We start from the raw sequence: 21,227 nt of genomic DNA on the forward strand, positions 1-21,227 counted from the left end.
TGGAAAGAGACGATGGAAAAGCTCCATATCATCAGTGAAGACAAGGCCAGGGGCAGACTGTGGAACAGATCATCAATTGCTCATATGCAAATTCAAACTGAAGCTGAAGAAAATGAAAACAAGTCTATGAGAGCCAAAATATGACCTTTTACAGTATTGTCTTCAAGAAGGAGTTCTTAGGTGGTGCAAATGGGCTGGTACTTGGCTGTTAAGCCAAAATGTTGGAGGTGTGAGTCCACCCAGAGTTACCTTAAAAGAAAGGGCTGGCAATTTACACTTGAGAAATCAGTCAATAAAACCCTGATGGAGTTCTAGTCTACTCTTGACACACCATGGGATCACCATGAGTCAGAAACGACTCTACAACAGCTGATTTACTGGTTGGTCTTCATGAAGTTCTTTGAAAGTAGGGACTATGTTTAATCTACCATTGCACACTCAGCAAACTGGGAAGTCAGGTGACTGCCAATGCAGATTACTTTGGGCTAAGTTCCAGTTCCCACTGTGCCATGGGGTTGCTGGACCCAGGGCAGAACAGACAGTGAGGGGATACCACTTACTTTTATTTATAGGATCTGCCATGGGAATTCCAATCCGGATGCAGTTTGCAGCTTCTGGGCTCTCTGGCTGGGGGAGATCTTCACAGTTTGGCAGTTTCAGCCTCATCAGAATCATGGGATTCGATCTTGCAAAAATGTACTCTGTTTGACACAGGACGTTTTCAAGGATTTCACATTCATCGCGACACAAGTCACGAGGCTTTGGGACCGATGAGGTTTCATCACAGTATGGGAAGGCGTAGTGGCACAGGGAAGGAATGGCAAACTGAGAGCACTTATCAGATAAGTGGCTGGAGGTGCCAATCATGGTGAAGGCAGCTGAAAAACAAACACAATTACTGACTCCAAGGGGCCAGGGTTTATCTTCTCTGGTTATCTAGTCAACAGATATCAGATATAAACACACACTGAGCAGAATCTGCTATGCTCAAACAGTCAAAGAGAAGGAGATTCATTTCAGATGTCTAAGCAGCTACCTTTCACTGGCTTGAAAAAAATCATTGTGACTACAAAGTTATAAAAACAAGATTATATTACATATGTTCCATTTCCTAATAAAAAGAATTAATTAGGTTAAAGTACAATATATTTTTCATTTTTACTACAAAGAAACAGAACTTTGTGTTTCATCCAGTACTTTTGATTAGTTTTGTGAAGCTTCTAAAACATTTGACAGCTGCAGGGCTGAGCTTGTCTTAGGTGGTGGCTGTGCCTGTGCCTGTGTCTGAAACAGCACTTAGTTCTATGACTTGCTGGATGACTTTGGGTAACTTGCTTAATTTCTTTATGGTTTGAATGCTTCTTCTCCATCTTCTGAAAAACCAGGCTACTTACCTGGTAGTTCTTGCAGAGGACATCCCAACTGTCTCAGTGACAATCACAGAATGCTATTGGATCTGTAGACCCATGGCCTAATTTCTTACCCAATAGAAATCTATGTTCAAAAGGAAGACCTCCAATGACAAGGAGCTTATATTTCACTAGGCAGTCTAGGAGGTTGCTGAAATACTGTTTCCCAAAGTTTGTCACTCAGAGCTTTACTTCTGTAGAACATAAACAGTGTTAGGAGAAATTAGTCTAAACAAGTTTGGGAGATGCTGGGCTAGACAAATTTAAATGGATTTTTTTTTTTTAAGTGCAATAGTTTATAGTCAACTGATGTTCACTAAAAATCTTCATGAGATTATTCCAATTTGATTTATCATATATTTCGATCAGAACCTCCCATTTTGTGTGTGATATTTAATTAATAGCCTATTACAAATGCTCTGAGATGAGGCTGACTTGTGCTTTTAACATCTCCCCCCCATCACTATTGCCTCCTTCTGCTCTCTGGAATTTCATAGAATCATTTTTCCTCTTGAAAGCCTTAGGGCTGTACATCTTCCTATGGATCACCCTCCTCCTCCAAGTTCTTTCAAATTCCCCTTAAGGCATGGTTTCTGGATTTTCTGTTGTTCCATGTGCCCGCTTTGTGCTTATTCTTGACTCTCTTAAATCCTATGGTTTCCAGATAAATGAAATGATACTCCATTACATTTAAATTTTACATAAACATTTGGAACATTGTTGTTTTTGTGACATGCCATCCATTTGGTTTTAACGCATAGCAACCCTGTATAGGGTTTCCAGGGAACAGATGGTGGGTTTGAACTACTGACCTCGTAGTTTGCAGTCCAGTGCTGACATAGCATGACACCAGGGTAGCTAGATAAATGAAAAGAGGCTCAAAAAAAAAAAAAGTGTTTAACTTAAATTTCTACTTAACTGGGTAATTTCATTGGCTAAATCCAGCAACTCTAGTAAAACCTTATGAAGGGAATGTCAATAGATTTCAAAGAGGTGCCTGGTGCAGAGTCATAATAATTATAGTAATGATAGAGGTACACAGAGGTCCACCTCTATCATTGTACGTATTATTGCTCTATAACCTCCACCAACAGTATATAAAGTGGGCTACAGGACTGGACCAGAAAGTGCTATAATATTACGTTTCAATGAAAAAGAAAGCCACTTCCCAATTATAAAACAGTTGTTGTTGTTGTTGTTGAGTGCCATCGAGTCGGGTCCGACCCATAGCGACCCTGTACAGGGTTTCCGCGGGTGTAAATCTTTACGGGAGTAGAAAGCCTCATCTTTCTCTCGCGGAGCGGCTGGTAGTTTCGAACCGCTGACCTTAAGGTTCGCAGCCCGATTCGTAACCACTACGCTACCAGAGTTCCTTTATATAAAACAGTAGGAAGGGTCAAATATAGAAAGATTGTTGCTAATTGCTGTTGAGCCGGTTCCCATTCATAGAGACCCTATATAGGGTTTCTGAGAAGTGACTATTGAATTTGAACCGCTGACCTTGTGGTTCAAACTGCCCTTGTGGTCCAGTGCATTATGCCATAGCACCACAAGCAAGAAAAGATTTAGGATCATCATGCTTCATCATTCATTTCACAGATGAAGAAAGAGATATTCATAGAGGATGAGTGATTTCTCCAAAGTCACAATAATGGTAGTTCTGGGATTAGCATTCAGCTAGACCCTAAATCCATTCCCTTTCAATCTTAGAGCATGTTATTTCCCAATAGTAAGCTCTGTGAGGGCAGAGACAGACCTGGCTTATTCACCATTTCATCATACCCCCGTGCTCAGCGCAGTTCCTGGTACAATGAAAGCACTTAATAATATTTATTGAGTGTTTGAATGGATGTGAGATTTCTCAAAGCTTCTTTTGCCTCTAAGAGCAACCTCCAATAAATTATTTTAATGTAAATTCCAGAGAACAGAGAGCATGTCTTATGCTTCTTAATGCTACTGCTTCCAGGCCTCAGACTTAAGTCTAATGCTTTGTCAAGAGAAGGGCTCAAAAACCTATTGGTGAGAAAAATAGTTATTTAAGGAAGAAGCACAATTTCAGTAGTGTTATTTACCTGTGATCTGATTTTCTATTTCCCCTTGCATGTGCAAAGACTCCATATAGACTGTACGGTTGCCAATAAATCTTGCACATGCAATCCCTCTGTATGGCTGACAGAATCCATCTTCTTCATACTCATCTCTAAAAACAAAGCACAGATACTATTATTAGGGCTGCAGCACATGCGTACGATCGCTCTGGAGGTACGATGCCCTAAATAACCACGAGGGGGCGCAGTTGATCACGGTATCCTAAAGCCGGGCCTAAGGAATCCAGTTCTAGCTCAGTTCCATCCATCAACTAAAACATCTGTTGGTCACATTGGTCAAGTTTCCTGCACTCCCAGAAAATCATCCTAAAGCTCAGAAATCATCCTAAAATTTTGGAGAAAACACTTTTATTTTCGCAGCTGGTGGTGGGCTGGGAGATGATGTAGTTATAGGAGTAGAAAGGAAATGAATTGGAAATCTGGGCACATGTTCTACAGTTGTTGTTTTTAAGCAGAGATTATTTCTGCTTCATTTGCTACAAGGTATAGGTTCATGGTCCACAAGATCCACTTCAACTGACATGTTAATTAGGGGGAGAAGGAAAGAAACCAGAGGACACCCCAAGTGTATGGCTCTTCCTCTCTTAGGAAACTACCCTGCAGAAACAGGGCAAGAATTGAATTTGAAATAAATCACTAAAGCCAAGGAAATCCAGAGAAAAAGCAAAACTTCTCAAAAGCAGACCACAGCCAAAAAAAAAAAAAAAAGGCTGCCAACCAACCTCCATCCTGGATACTGACTGCCCCTCTGCTAGCCTGGTTGGAATCATTCTTTCTCTTTGGTTTCTTCGAAGTTGAACTATCCCAGAGCAAAAATCAGGACAACAAAATGCTCTTCATGCAGTTAAGAAATCAACACTGCAGCCAAAGACTTCTTTATAATTTTAACGAAAGCAAAGATGTCACTTTAGTGACTCAGGCGTTTCTGACACAAGCCATGGTCTTTTCAAAATCCTCATATGTATGAAAAAACTTGACAAGGAAAAAGGAACCCTGAAAAAGAACCGGCACATTCGAATTGGGATGTTGATGAACCAGAAGAATGAACAAATAGTCTTGGAGGAAGAAGTCACATGACTTCTTAGAAGTGAGGACGATGAGACTTTGGCTTACTTACTTTAGACATGTCCTCTGGAGGGACCAATCGCTGGAGAAGGACATCATGCTTGCTAAAGCAGAGGGTCAGCAAATAAAGAGGGTGACCTTCAATGAGATAGACTGGCACAGTGCCTACAACAATGGCCTCAAATGTACCAAAGATTGTGAGGACAGTTCAGGACAAGGGAACATTTGTTCTGTTTCTATATAAGGTGTCTATGAATTGAAGCAGATGCATCCATACCTAACAACAAAGACAAGTTGTGTGACCCCTTTGAGCCATGATTTTCTAACGATAAGATGGAAATGAGAATTGACTCTTCTACCCCATAAATAAGGAAACCTGGTGGTGTCGTGGACTATGTGTTGGGCAGCTAACTGCAAGACCAGCAGTTCGAACCTACCAGATGCTCCGCAGGAGAAAGATGAGGTTTTCTGTTCCCATATTCAGAGACTCAGCAACCCTATGTAGTGTTGCTATGTGTCAGAACTGACTCAACAGCACACAACACTAACCACCACCCCATAAATGAATGGAGTCCTGGTTTGGCGCTGTAGGATAAGCACTGGATTGCTAACCACAAGGTCGGCAGTTCACACCCACCAGCCACACTTTGGAAACTCTATACAGGGTTGCTATGAGTCAGAACCGACTAGATGGCGCTTAACAACAATAACAACAACCCGGTAAACGAAAGTCCCTGGATGGTGCGAATGGTTAAGCACTCCACTAAGCTCAGAAAGACAGGCTGTTCAGACCCACCCAGAGGCATCTTAGATGACTAGTCTGCCAGTCTACTTGTAAAAGGTCACAGCTTGTAAAAGGTCACAGCCTTGACAACCCTCCAGAATGCTTCTACTCTGATCACATGGGGTCACCATGACTTGGTGACAACTTACAACCTAAGTGAAAATCATGAAGATCTCATCATATAATGTAAAAGATATGCATTTTTTAATGCTACTAAGAAGTAACATGATTACTATTCAGGTGTTTACAATTACCAAAGAGGCCATTTGTTTGAAGAAGCTATTTACTGAGCCCCTCATTTGTCACACAGACTCAACTTAGTGCTACGGGCCTGAACTTCCTCAACGGGCTTTACTGTGGGAGTCTAGAAAGCACTGCAGAGCAGGAAAGCAGGTGAGCAATACCTGGTGGGCCTGATGATTCAGAGACACTAGTTTTCTGCTACTTTCTCCTTCTCATCAGCTAAAACAGTCATTTTAAGTGGAGAATGGGGAAACTATCTCCGGTTTAGTCCCGAAAATAGTTTGTACTACTGCAAAGCTCTTTTTAAAAATGTAACCTTTCAGTACACACATGAATGAATATATCATATAACCGGCATAAAGACATTGAAATTTTAATGCAAAATCCTGCAAGCATTCCACATGTTTACTTTCATAAATCCTAGAGTGATGCTGAAGTCTTTTTGGCTTCAATTTTACTTGGGTTGTAAAATTAACCCAACTTTTATTGGGTAACTAATACCATAAACCTATGGGGAGAAAGAAGGTTCTCGGATGACTTAGCCTTGGATCTTGGAAACCTAAACAGAGGTGAGGATATACTCAACTCCACCCCCCACGATTACAGATGATACCTTTCTATCCCTAGGCATTAGCAGAGCCCTGGATTTTTAAGGTGTCATTATGAGAACACTTCTTCCTCCCTTGTGTTAAACTCTCAAGGCCTCAATTTATATCTGTTGGGAGGCCAAAACTCTGGAATTATCCCCAGATATAAATCCCCACCCTCCTGGCAGGTCCCATATTTTATGTGTGAGGCTTAGGTTAAATTCTTACCACCTTTCCAGTTCAAGACACTAAAAGGACCCTTTGAATACTCCCCCACCTCCCTCAGAATAAAATGGAATATAATTCCTTTGCTGCACATATCTTATCAAGGGCTTACACCTGCAGGTGTATTGAATTTTTGACTGAGCCCAGAATGTCTGCTCTTCTGGCCAGCTTCCTGGGGACAGATACAAAAAATAAAAAATGTGTATGAGTATACCCACATAAACAATGTGACATCATCCACTGGGGACTAGTTATTGACCTTGGCTGCTTATTACAATCTCTGCAGGAAGCTTTCCAAAATACTGATGCCCAGGCTCCACCCTAGACCTATTCAATCAATCTAAGAATAAGGTTTAGGCGCTTTTGCTATTTTGAAAATCCCAGGTGATTTCAATGTCATTGAGACCCACAGAAGTAGACAAACACACATGCATTAAGCATTTACACCTCTGTGCGGGGAACTATATGCTAAGTACTGTCCTCAGAGCCACCTCATAGAAAGCTTTGTCATCCTTATTTTACAGAGGGAGAAACTAAAGTTCAGAGAAATGCAATAACTGGCTTGAATTCACAGAGCCAGTTACATAGTGGTGGTGGTGGTGGTTATGTGCCATGGAGTTGGTTCTGACACATAGTGACCCTGTATAGGGTGTCTGAGGCTGTAATCTTTATGGAAGCAGAAAGCCTCATCTTTTTTCCTCAGAACTGCTGGTAGTTTTGAACTGCTGACCTTGAGTTTAGCAGCCCGACTCGTAGCCACTATGCTATCAGAGATCCTTAGTTACATAGTTGTTGTTGTTAGGTGCCATTGAGTCAGTACTGACACATAGCGACCTCATGCACAGCAGAACAAAACACTGTCCAATCTTGGGCCAACCTCACTACTGTTGCCACGCTTGAGTCCATCGATGCTGCCACTTGGCCAATCCATCTTGTTGGGGGTCTTCTTTTTCTCTGACCCTCTAGGGGATCTAAATTTAAAGTTCACTCAGGCCACTACAACATGTTGCTAGATGTATAATTAAGTTTGGTTTTTCCAGTGCTGCTTTTCATTAAATCAGCCTCATTATCATAAGAAACTATCTTATGAGTCCTTAATCTATGCCACCACGACTTGTCTGTCAGTTTGTCATACTGTGGTGGCTTGTGAGTTGCTGTGATTCTGAAAGCTATGCCATCAGTATTTTAGATGCCAGCAGGGTCACCCACGGTGGACAGGTTTCAGATGAGCTTCCAGACAAAGACTAGGAAGAAGGAGTGATGAACTACTTCCAAATATTTAGTCACTGAAAACCTTATGAATAGCAGAGAAACACTGTCAGATATAGTGCCAGAAAATGAGCCCCTCAGGTTGGAAGGCACTCAAAATGTGACTGAGGAAGAGCTGCCTCCTCAAAGTAGAGGTGACCATGATGATGCGAACGAAGTAAAGCCTATGAGAGTAAAGACCACAGGACCTTCATTTGCTGATGGGGCACAACTCAAAATGAAGAGAAACAGCTGTAAACATCCATTAATAATCAGAACATGAAATGTACGAAGTATGAAACTGGGAAAATTGGAAGTTGCCAAAAATGAAATGGAACATGTAAACATCGATATCTTAGGCATGAGTGAGATGAAATGGACTGGTATTGGCTATTTTAAATCTGACAACCACATGGTTTACTATTTGAGAATGACAAATTGAAAAGGAATGGTTTTGCATTCATCATCAAAAAGAACATATTAAGATCAGTCATGAGGTACAATGCTGTCTGTGATAGGATAATATCCATGTGCCTTCAGAGAAGACCAAGGAGCTCTGGTAGCGTAGTGGTTACGAATCAGGCTGCTAACATCAAGGTCTGCAGTTCAAAACTACCAGCGGTTTGCAGGAGAAAGATGAAGCAGTCTGCTCCTGTAAAGATTTACAGCCTTGGAACCCCTGTGTAGGGTCACTATGAGTCGAACCAACTTCACGGTACTTAACAACAACAAAAACAACGGGGTAGACCAGTTAATACCACTATTATTCAAATTTATGCAGCAATCACTGTACATGGACCAAGAGGCAGTTGTTCGAACAGAACATGGAAACACTGAATGGTGTAAAATTAAGAACTGTGTGTGACAGGGTTGTATTCTTTCATCATACTTATTTAACCTGTATGCTGAGCAAATATTCCAAGAAGTTGGGTTATATGAAGAAAAATGTGGCATCAGGATTGGAGGAAGACTCATTAACAACCTGCGATATGCAAATGATACAGCCTTGCTTGTTGAAAGTAAAGAGAACTTAAAATACTTACTGATTAAGATCAAAGACCCAGCCTTCAGTATGGATTGCATCTCAATGTAAATAAAACAAAAATCTTCACCATTGGACCAATAAACAACATTCTTATCAATGGAGAAAATCTGAAGTTGTCAAGGACTTCATTCTTCTTGGATCAACTATCAACACTCATGGAAGCAGCAGTCAAGAAATCAAATGATGTATTGCATTAGGCAAATCTGCTGCACAAGACCTTTTTAAAGTATTGAAGAGCAGAGATGTCAGCTTGAGGACTAAAGTGCACCTGATCCAAGCCATGGTAATTTCAGTAACCTCATATGCATGTGAAAGCTGGAAAGTGAATAAGAAAGTCCATAGAAGAATTGATGCTTTTGAGTTATGGTGTTGGAAGAGAATATTGAAAGTACCATGGACTGCCAAAAGAACCAATAGATCTGTGTTGGAAGAAGTGCAGACAGAGTGCTCCTTGGAGGCCAGGATGGCCTAACTTCGTCTCTCATACTTTGGACATATTGTCATGAAGGACCAGTCACTGGAGAAGGATATCATGTTTGGTAAGGTGGAGGGTCAGAGAAAAAGAGGAAGACCCCCAGTGAGATGGACTGGCAAAGTGGCTGCATCAATGGGCTAAAGCTTGGCAACAATTGTGAGGTTGGCCCAGGACCGGGCAGTATTTCGTTCTGCTGTGCGTAGGGTTGCTATGAGTCTGTACTGACTTGATGGCCCTAACAACAACTCCTCTATGCCAAGCCTGTTCAATGTCACTGACATATAAAATAGACTTTAAATCATCTGCTCCTCACAACAACAACAAAATAAAGAAGGTGCATGCCTAATTGTTCCCATTATACAGATGAGAAGACTGCATGCCAGGAAGAGGAAATCATTTTCCAAAATCCAACAGCACATAGAAGAGCTAGATTTTCCCCATACCACACAGCACATAAAAGAGCTAGCTTTGCCACATACCACATAACACATTGTTGTTGTTAAGTGCTGTTGAGTCGGTTCTGACCCATAGCGACCCTGTATAGGGTTTCCAAGGAGCAGCTTGTGAGCTTGAACCACTGACCTTGCAGTTTAAATGACTTTGCAGTCTGGAGCATTAACCCACAGCGCCACACTAGGACTCCACATAGCACACAGAAGAGCTAAATTTGTCCCATACCACACAACATATAGAAGAACTATATTTTCTCCATACCATACTACACAGCTTCCTTTGAACCAATCACAGGGTCTTTCTGCTCTGAAGATGCTTTAGTGTGAGATGTGTGACAAAAGAGGAGCTATGATTGTGCAGTAAGTGGTTCGAACCTACCAGTTGCTCTGTGGGAGAAAGATGAGACAGCCTGCTGCAGTAAAGATGAAAAGCCTCAGAAACCCTCGGGAGCACTTTCACCCTGTCCTACGTGTCACTATGATTCAGAATCAACTGGGTGGCACTGGGCTTTGTGGGGTGGCAAAAGGTTTTCTTTTAAACACAAAGTCACAATTCTTTTTTGTTTTTCTCCTAACTTTGGCTGGAGGGGAAGAAATGTTCCTCTAGCATTAATCAGCTCTATGTTTTTCTACAACTCACACTTCTTTCATCATTGATGTCCTTCTGCCTCACACTGCATTCAGCAAATTAAAAGCAGGAAGTGATGAGACAGCAAGAATGGAAGGGTACTTGCAAGAAGCATGCATGAGGCTGCCTCTTATGGAGAAGAAAAGCGCATTGTAAAAATGCAAAGAAAATTGCTCGTCCATCACTGCAGTGGGCACCAGCTACCTCTCTGTGATGTTTGGATGGGAACTCATGTTTCTCATAAAGGTAATTTAGTTAGTACAGTGGCTAGCCTCTAAATCCTCTACATTCCTCTTAGGTGGCTGGGAAGAGCAAATGCAGTTGCCCTCCACAATGTTCTCCTCATCCCCCAGGGCCAGGAGACTATGCTAAAATGGGATAAGCCAATAGCAAAACAGCATGGCAGCAGTAGGTGTATCTATCTACAAACCACCATCAGTCAAGGAAAGGGACACACTGTTATGCAAAGCCTCTGCCACTGTGAATCACAGCCCAAGGGAACCTGACAATCACAGTGGGAGTCAGAACAGCAACAGATAGGGTAACTCAGTGAGCAAACAAGAGTATTCTTGGAAAATTAAAACAGCACACTGCAGAGTGTGGGTTAAGGAAAGCCCAAGATGTAGCTTCTGGGGAGGGGAAGAGAGCAGAAAGGATTGATGGGGGGAGAGAGGGGTGAAAAGATCCAGAATACCTCAAAGAGCTGCCAAAGTGGAGTTGTACCAAGTTTGGACCCTGTGAGGCTCACAACGTTTCTTTTTAAAGAAATTCAGGGTTTCTGAAGCTTGGCTCAAATTTGAGGAAGACAACAAAGCCAACTCAATGGTTGTCATAGACAAGTGAATTAAAAAGAAACCCTAAACATTAGTGGGGAAACTGGTAAAAGGTGAATATAGTCTGTAGATTAGTTAATAGTATTGTTTTGGTTCCGACTCATCACGACCCTGTACAGGGTTTCGGAGGAGCAGCTGGTGGGTTTGAACTGCCAACAGACCTTGTGGTTCAGTGCTAACCCTACAGCAGCCCCACCAGAACTCCAATAATATATTGTATCAATGTTAATTTCTTCCTTTTGAGAACTGTACTATGTTTAAGCAAGATGATCACTTTAAAGGAAATTCTTTCTTAGTACTTTTACTGCATTTTCAATGTACAAAAATATTACAAAATGAAAAGTCAGAAAATAAAGAAAGTCTTGGGTGGATGTGGTCTTATGGTGTATGAGTGGGCTCTGAAAAGTTCTATCATCTTTTAATTCAATTTTTCCATGAACTTTTTGAAGTCACCTTGTATAGACAGAACAGGATGTCAAGAAAATTCTCAGATAATTTCACTGAATCATTATAACTGTATAGAAGTCCCTCATGGCCTTTTCCTGGGTGACTGATTTCCTACCATTTTAACAATTCACATTTTTGTTTTAGGCTGACCTGCTTTCATGGGAGAGCTGATATATTTGGTCAGGAAGATTCTAGCATGGATTGATTTGTATTACTGTGGTGGGCACTTCATTTTTAAAGGGTTGTGAGTGGAAGAGGAATATGGGGAACTAATATCCTTGACTGTACATTATGTTCAGTGAGATGACAACAAGGCAGACACAGATGTAAGAGGCGATCCGAAGGTGGCCTGGACACATGCACTTGTAGCTTCACTCCTAGAAGGTAGTGTATGGGGGTCATGAATAGAGGGCTCTCCCTCCTCTGATCTTTCCTTCACTCTATCCCCAGAGTGATGGTTCCAAAACTTGGTCAGGGCATTTCCTGCCCCAAAGCCATCATGATTCCCACATCATATCAATCTTCTGGGTTTAGTATACAAGATCCTTCATAAGCTGCTCCTTGTCAATGTTTTCAGCCTACATTCTGCTGTCAGGCTTAGGAACCTGGTGATTCTCACTGCACTATCTAGCTTGCTAGTCCCGTTGACCTGGACATGCACTTGGATGTTTGAAGCCTGAAATGCGGTCCATCCTCATTTACCCCTGGTAAATGGATTCTCATATTCAGAATCCAGGTGTTCCTTACTGCCTCTGGTGCTCCGCACACCACTCTCATCACTTACGGCTTCAGATTGTGTTTATCTGTCCTATGCCTAGCTCACCATTCTTCAGAGGTAATGACTGTGACTTGTTCAGGTCCTTGGGCCTAGCAGAGTGTACAAATCAATAAACACCCGTGGGACAAAGAAGAGGGTGCTGACAAGAGCTGTACCCCCTCCAGATCACCAGAGGTAGAAAATAAGGTTCATTGCCTGACTGACCAACTGAAGTGTCCTAGATGTGAAGACTGTCATGAGCTCATGGACAGGGACCCTTCTCCATTCCAGAAACATCTTCCAAACTGGAAACCACTTTCTTAATCAGAATTTATCTGAGGGCATGGGCAGGGTCCTAGATTTCATCAGCTGAACTGACTTTGGCTGATGCGTTCCCCTTTGGAGTAATCAATCAGTTACCCTTGAGTTGACTCTAACTCATGGCCCTTTGTGTGTCAAAGTAGAACTGTGCCCCCTAGGGCTTTCAATGCTGACTTTTGGGGAAGTAGATTTCCAGACCTTTCTTCTGAGGTATCTCTGGTTAGACTCAAACCTCCAACCTTTTGGTTAGCAGCCACAGTAACCCTTTGTAGCATCCAGGGGTTCCTTTGGGATAATGCCCAGTTTATGGGCCTCTCCTTGGAGGGAAATGTGAATGTAGGTACACTTTGCAAACCCAGAAAATCTAACAGAAATGCAGGAGACAAGATACAGGGGCCTGGGGAATCAGCCAATGAGTAGAACTTCAAGTCTCACAGTCAAGGAGCTATTTTGAAGGTAGGAGTATTGTTGGTTTCCACAATGACTAATCTGAAATATTGGCGATTTACATCATATTGGCAGGATTCTTTGTTTTCATGGTTCCTCAACAGGAATGACAGGGAGAGAGATCTCAAAGCCCACAGTGTGGCAGCCTCATTCTGGTAGACCGTAGTGAATGAAATAATCACACACTTCTGAATTTATCCCACTTTGTTGTTGTTGTTAGGTGCCATTGACTTGGTACCGACTCATAGTGACCCCATGCATAACAGAACGAAACACTGCCTGGTCCTGGACCAACCTCACAATTATTGCCATGCTTGAGCCAACTGATGCTGCCATTTTGCCAATCCATCTTGCTGGGAGTCTTTCTCTTTTTCTCTGACCCTCCATCTTACCAAACTCACACAGCTCTATTTGGAAGCACAGTGATCAAAGTCACACAAGAGCCTCCCCCCAAACTAGGCACCACAGTGCTCAAAGAGAGGTAGTGCCCCTTGGTGTGATTCAGTGAGCATTTAGTCAAGTGTGGCTTATTGTCTTTCCTACAGGGGAGCAATTACTCTTACCCAACACAAAAAGAACTACCCAGTGCCTTCTCAAAAGACAACTGGATGGGAACCAAAATCAAATCTGTTGCAGTTGAGTGGATTCCTCGTCTCAGCGCCCCACGTGTTACAGAGTAGAATGGCTCCAAAGGATTTTCTTGACTGTAATCTTTATAGAAGCACATTATACTTTCTACTACAGTACCACTGGTTTTGTTCAAATGGCCAACCCCAAATGCAAACTGTTTTTTATCCACCTAGGGACTTAATTGGAGTATCCCTTTTCAAAAATCTGTAAAGCAGGTCCTCCATCTGGTTAAAAGCATAACCATGGCAGGTTTGGAAATCCTTTTTCCTGGGGCTGACAGTAGTAACCTCAGGGTGCAAGTAAAGTCTTCTGACTCAGGTATGGTTCATCCTTGGGAAAATCAAAGCTCTGTCTTTTAATTAAAAGAGGGTATATATGATAAAACTAAGGGCCCAAAAGGAGGATGCAGGATTACTCCAATACGGATAAAAGATCAGAGACACTTTAAAATTAAGTAACAATCTGATATGGAATAAAAAATGACCACCCACCCCAAAATGTATCCTTTCTCTTTCTGAGAAGACTTTGAGTCATACTTGGTGGAAGTGCCAACTCGGAGGAGAGGTAATAATTTAAGTCTTATCAGCTTTACCTGTACACACCTTGGAGTAAAAGGTCCTCGGAAAAGGGGTAAAAGGACAGGTCTAGGCGAAGATGCAGGAAGAGTTGGTAAGAGGGGCATGTGCTGGAATGGGACCTCTTAGGAGCACCACAAGCTAACTTTGCCTTAGGCTAGCTGTGGTTAAGAGAGTTCAGGTTAAATATGTGATCCCAAAGTTATCTCACAAAATCTGTTTTCTAAAGACCAGTCTGAGACTGGGCATCAAAGAAGGTAATGTGTTAAAATACTTGACCTTTCAGGTCAACTTTCAAAGTGAGCCAATCAAGTCTTGTCAACCCAGAGGGCAAAGACTCACAGAGAAGACCTAGATCTCGAAGGTTGAGAATTCAGCTAACCCTCATTTCCCTTCTTCTCTTGTTGGAATGCCTTTTTAACTACGGGCAATTTTCAGGTGATTGTGCCAAATATCACGTGCTGTTTCCCACACCTGGACACTAACAACTGTTAATGTTTAATTTGTGACATTTATTTCAATAGAAAGAGTTCCTTACTCTTTCCCTCACTGATTTTTTGCCTTAAAAATTAAATTACATTTTTATACATTAAAAAAAAAATTTCTTGGCTATGAACCATTAAAACAAACAGATGAATAACGTTCTGTCATAGTTTCCAGACCAGCACATAATAGTTACTTGTGTCCAAGTTAGAAACGAGAAGGTATTGGCTTTGCTTCATACGGATGTTTGGAAACACGAGGGTTGCATTTCACTTTGGAAAGAAGCAGAATTACCAAGTCTTGTATCTCACAAATGTAATTTGAGGGAAAATTACGCGTGTAATATATTTTATTCCTGTTTAAACATACATTCGGAATGAGAGGTCTGCAACATCACAGTAATATAGAGGATCACTAACAAGAAGTACTAGTGACTTTCACCCTCTTCAATTTACTGAGGTTTCGTGGTAGGGTGGTATCGCACCTTCCAGGATGGCATTGTGTGTTTCACTTTTCCTTCTGTGAAGGGTCTACTTTGCCTCTCTGGTTAGACAAGCTGGGAATACATAGGTAAGGCTTGGAGCCCCCAAGTTCTCAACATAAATCCTTTGCATGTTCTTGGCAGCTCTCCAAATATCAAGCATTCAAACTACCTCCTAAATTTGCCTATTGAGATTAATGGACTTTAGAATAATGTGAAATTCACACATACCAATCTGGTCTAATTTTCTACCACAAATGTTACTAGGATGGCTTTGATTTTTCTCTTCCCTTAAAAGGCTTTGGTCATAGTCTGAAAACAAAACAAAAAAACCCAGAAGGTTTGTGCAAAGAGTGGTAAATGGAATTTAGGGACTTCTTACGAGGGTTTTAATTTCATTTTACAGCTCATAAGTAGGGTGAAACCTAACCCTTAGTCCTTGCTTTTCTGTTGTATCTCAGTTTATGTTGACCATTTATTTTGCTGATGGTGGTTATATAAGACTACTAACTTCTTTAAAAAGCAATGGTGAATTGAAGCCTTTCCTCAATCCCCAAATCAAAATAGGGCAATACACAGATGCCGATGTCAAATACAGAGCAATACACATTTAAAAAATTGTAGTAGGAGCAGAAATTAACATTAAGATAAATATCTATTTGTGATGCAACAAATGGAAATATTGTAAGTAGACAAGGTAGATGAGTTAGACAAGGGGCTTCTGGGATACAGTGGTGAAATCCAATGGTAGGAGAAATAAGGAACACGAGTGGGGTTAACTTGCATAGGAAAGTATAGAGCTGAGGAAGGGAGGCATTTAGATGCAAAAGATGTATCTCCGTTCACCTGGACTTTCAAGTCTAAAGGGGAAGAAATCCATGTGTGATAAATACAATCCCGGCTCCCCTTCTCTTCCTCCCTCCTCTTTCTTTCCAACCAACAGGTTTGTTGAAGCCCACTGCTGAGTATAAAAGAAGGGTTCTTGAAGGCTGGGAAAGCTTCTGGAGTGGAGAATGTTTACAAGATGAATATAACTCAGTGGTTGACGGATTAAATAGTATTCTAGCTTCAGTAAGTGAGGCCAGAGCCAGAGTGGGGCTCTAATGAGGTGGAAAGGGTACCTGAGAGGCCCCAGGTTAGAGCTTAAGAACTGAGGTGTATGGTAGTGCTGTATGTGTGTGGGGGAGTGCTGAGAGGGGGCAGTGAGCGCTTAAAGAGGCTTGGTAGTCAATTATACAATTACATTTGGATTCAGTTACCAGTTGGAGCTTTTTCTACCTTATAATTTGTTCCCTCACATTGTTCTGAAGATTGTTGTTGTTAAGTGCATGTGTGTAAACTCTGTGAACATGCTGCAGACAGAAATGGATATGACTTATAAAGTCAAAGAGAGCCAACAAAAAGGCCAGGACTAAGCCTTTAAGAACAGAAGTTTGATTAAACTGCCACATCTATCCCACTGACTGATCCTTACACTGCTTACGGTGGATGGGCCCCTTTGCTCCATACTGCAGTCCACCTGTTGACTGAACACAGAAGCCCACTCCTCTTGCTTATTCATGGACATTGCTCTGGTAATTCTCCCTTGTCTCATCTACATCACCATTTTTTCTTTTCCATCTCTACTGGATCGTTCCCATGGATATACCAATGTTCTATGATATCTCCCACAGTTCAGCAATTTCTCTTTAGCCCTGTTCCTGTTCAGTTACCTTTATATTTTCCTCTCCCTTTTATAGCAATACCTCTCAAATTGTTTTCTCCAGTTTTGACAATCACTCCTGGACCCACTCCAATGAGGCCTTTGCCCTGCCATTATATTGAAAGAACTCTCGTCAAGGTCAATGGTATCCAAGTTACTAAGTCCAGTAGTGAACTTGCAGTTCTTATCTCTACTGGCTTATCAGCAACATTTACACAGCTGTCACTCCTTCTTGAAATACTTTTTTTTTCAGTTAACTCTTCTCTTATTTCATTGGCTGTGCCTTCTTCATTTCCTTTGCTAGTTCAAGATTTCCATTCACTGAGAACCACAGGCTCAGTCCTCAGAGTATTTTCTCTCTACCTGTTCTTTACTTGATTTTCCAGTCCTGGCTTTAAATTATTATCTCTTTGATGAATGACTCCCAAAACCTTATCTTCAGACCAAATCATTCTCTGAACTTCAGCTTCCATACCTCCGCCTGAATACCTAAAGGGATCTTAAACTCAACATGCATAAAATTGAACTTCTTGTTTTTAGGTGCCATTAAGTTGCTTCCGACTCACATCAACCCGATTTACAACAGAGCATAAACATAGTGATTCTCACAATTGTTCCTATGTTTGAGCTCATTGTTGTAGACACTGTGTGAATTTATCTTGTTGAGGGTTCTCCTATTATTTTGATGACTTTCTACAGAATGTTCTTCTTCATGGACTGGTCTATCCTGAAATGTCCAAAGTGTGAGACAATGTCTCACTTCCCTTTCTTCTAAGGAACATTCTGGCTGGAATTCTTCCAAGGCAGATTTGTCCATTCTTCTGGTAGTTCATAGCATACTCAATATTCTTCACCAATGCCATAATTTAAAGGCATTAAATCTTCTTTGGAATTCTTTATTTATTGTCTAGCTCTCACATGCATATGAGGAGACTGAAAATACAATGGCTTGGGTCAGGCACACAAAGTGACATTTTTTGCTTTTAAAACAAAGAAATCTTTAGCAGCAGATTTACCCAATGCAATATGCTGTTTGATATCCTGACTACAATTTCCAGGGGCATTGACTGCAGATTCATATTACATAAGATCCTAAGCAACTTTAATTCTTTCTCCAGTTATCATGATGTTGCTTATTGGAAGAAATGAAGACAGTTGAGGACTCTAGTTTCATGGGAACAGGGGGACTGAGAGCTGGCGGCCAGGAGGCAAGCTTGCAGAATGTGCCCTTTGGTGGTGTAAATTATTATATATGCCTGAGTGTTTTAAAAAAACAAAAACGAGCTAAAATGAATAGATAGAAATGCTGTTAACTGATGGTACATGGAGAGGATTATAACCATTGTAATGAAACAAAGTATATGACTTGTTGAGTGTAAAACTGATGATCTGCCCTGTATACTTTCACTCAATTCACAATAAGACCTTAAGAAAACAACAAAAAAAGAAAGAAATGAAGAGATGAGGAAAACTGCAGCCTTTAAGAGTAGCAACATTTTAACTTGAAATAGAATTAGCTTCCATTGCGAGTTTTGAATTTGTCATCTCTCTTCCCTCCTGGTCCAGATCTCCTCAGCTGACTTACCACAATATTCCCTGAACTGGGGACCCCTGCCTCCAATCTTGTGTTCTTCCGATCCATTCTTCATAAGGCTATCAAAGGGCCATCTAAAATGGACATTTGTGTACTTAGCCCCAGGCTCAAGCTTTTCACAAACCACCCTGCCATTCCTAGGCAGGTACCCAGTAAATACTTGTTATTTAGATGTGGCATTGTAGGATAAGCACTAGACGGCTAACCACAAAGTTGGCAGTTCAAGCCCACCAGCCACTCATCAGAAACTCTACAAAGGGACACTATGTGTCAGAACCAACTCAAAGGCAACAACAAACAACATACAATTGGAAAACCGCAAACTTCTTATCTAATTTTGTTTTCAAATTAAAATGTTTTCTTCCTCTTTTATTCTTCATTTGGGAGCATGGTAGTTCCATGCAATAAGCACTGGACTGTGAACCTCAGGGTGTGCTGTCTGAGCCCACCGGCTGATCTGCAGGAGAAAGAAGAAGCTTTCTGCTCCCACGAAGATTTTAAAGTCTTAAGGGTTGCTATGAGTCAGAACTGACTCAAAGGCACTTAACAATAATTCTTCATTTACCTCCACCTAACTTCATGAGTTGGGAGTGCAGTGGCTCTGTAGGATAAGCACTGGACTTCAAACCACAGGGTCGGTAGTTCAAGCCCACCAGTCACTCCACAAGAAGCAAGCTGAGGTTTTCTGCTCCTCCCGCAAAGATTTACAACCTTGGAAACCCAATACAAGGTTAATATGAGTTGGAACCAACTCTGTGGCACTTAACAATAACAAACACCTTCAGGATTTTACTATATGATCTACAATATTCTACACCTTGAGAGAGATACAAAAGAAGTGACTTACAACTTTTAGCTATGGATACCATTTCTAATGATACCTAGATGCTTACAATAGTGGCCCAAACTAGAAACAAAAAAAGGAGGGAGCAACGGATACAACTATATTCCTACTATGTGTCAGGAAGCCCCCAAGGCAGGCAGCGCTAGCCTGACTTCATAGATGACGCTCTCCCTTCAAATTTCCTGCTATTTCCACTACCAGAAATAGGACTACTATAGAGCTAGTTAAAATATATATAATAATATTATCTATGTTATTGTTGTTGTTAATTGCCATCGAGTCAGTTCTGAGTCATAGCAACCCTATATAGGGTTTCCAAGGAGCAGCTGGTGAGCTTGAATTGCTGACCCTGCAGTTCAAAATGGCTTTGCAGTCCAGCGTATTAACCCACAGTGCCACACCAGGACTCCAACGCTCTCTACACTGCATACTATATAGTGAAAACGGCAACACGAAATTGGAGCAATATTGCTGCTATTTAAAATAGTTCTATGTACATATAGAAGGAAAATGAGTTTAGACAGAAATAGTCGGTTTTGTTTTTATTTGTCCTTAAAACAGTTCAAGGGTTTAATAATGAGACAGTAGTTCTATTAATATATTGTGAAGACAAGCTTGAGAAATGGAAATAGATTGTGCTGTACATTGCTCAGACTTGACAAAAGGAAAGAAATTTCATAAGCAGTTTGTTGTTGTTAAGTGCCATCGAGTTGGTTCCGACTCAAAGAAAGCCTGGATAGGATTTCTGAGGAGCAGATGGTGGGTTTGAACTGCTGATCTTGTGGTTCTCAGTCCAGTGCTGATCCTACAGTATCACACCAGGACTCCTCATAAGCAGTAATTGGAGGTTTCTTTGGAGGAAGGAGAGAGAGAGACAAAGATCTGGGGGCAGAGGGAAAAAGGATGAAAAGAAAAGATCTTTCCTTGGTAGTCTGGCTTGATACAGTTTCTCTCCATCCAGCAAAGGCTATCCCCACTTCCCAGATACTGACAGAAAAACTTCTGGTCAACTAAGTTTCAGGTTTCTCTAGAGACTAAACATGGCATTGCTGAGTGGAAAAGTCAATGAGCTGGAGATCAGAAGCCCAGGGTCCTTGGTCCCATATTGAATGCCAAAGAGCTTTATTTCGATATGACCTTGGTCAGGTCACACCCCTCTTTTTGGCCTCAGTTACTCCATTTGTATAATATGAAAGTCAAACTATATTAGACGTTAATGTTCTTTTCAATTCTACCCTTTTACAATTATTCTGGTTAAAGTCTCCTCAACCATCGAGTTAGTGAGAATAGCCTCCTGACTGATCTTTCTGTCTCCATTCTTGGCCCTGTGTGATGGCTAACGTTGCATGTCAACATGGCTAGCCATGAGTATCGGTGGTTTGGCAATTGTGTAGTGATGTAGTAATCTTTGATTTTGTGATATGATGTAATTAGTCATCTCCATAAGGTAATCTTAGGTGATCAGCCAATCAGTTTTAAGGGGAGTTTCCTTGGGGTGTGGCCTGCATTCAATATAAAGATATTCTGGCAAAGTTCATTGACTGTTCTGCTTACTCCTGATCCTGAATCTGGCTTGTCATCATCTGACCTCTTATTCTTGAGACTTGTACCAACCACCTTCTGTATTGTTGGTCAAATTTGGGATTCATCACCCTCCATCGCCTGTGACCCAGCAGCCTGCCAACTTGCCTGCTGATCTTGGGCTCATTAGTTTCTGCAGCTACGAGAATTGGGAGAAGCCTTCAGTCTGACGTCTGACCCTCAGACCTGGAACTTTCCAGCCTCTACAGTTGTGTGAGCGATTCCTTGAGGTACAACTCTCTCTCTCTCTCTCTCTCTCTCTC

At 41.4% G+C, this 21,227-nt stretch overlaps 1 protein-coding gene across 1 annotated transcript in view; it reads right to left on the reverse strand.

The window, feature by feature from the left end:
* ROR1 (receptor tyrosine kinase-like orphan receptor 1) overlaps window positions 1–21,227 on the reverse strand; it is a 564,029-nt gene that overhangs the window by 48,529 nt on the left and 494,273 nt on the right. The window contains exons 5-6 of the mRNA XM_006862461.1: window positions 3,482–3,609; window positions 561–878 (exon numbers count right to left, since the gene is read on the reverse strand). Of these exons, the coding sequence (XP_006862523.1) occupies window positions 561–878; window positions 3,482–3,609 (446 nt within the window). The remainder of the gene's footprint in view (window positions 1–560; window positions 879–3,481; window positions 3,610–21,227) is intronic.

This window comes from Chrysochloris asiatica, unplaced genomic scaffold, assembly GCF_000296735.1.
Source record: "Chrysochloris asiatica unplaced genomic scaffold, ChrAsi1.0 scaffold00048, whole genome shotgun sequence".
Classification (NCBI taxonomy): domain Eukaryota; kingdom Metazoa; phylum Chordata; class Mammalia; order Afrosoricida; family Chrysochloridae; genus Chrysochloris; species Chrysochloris asiatica.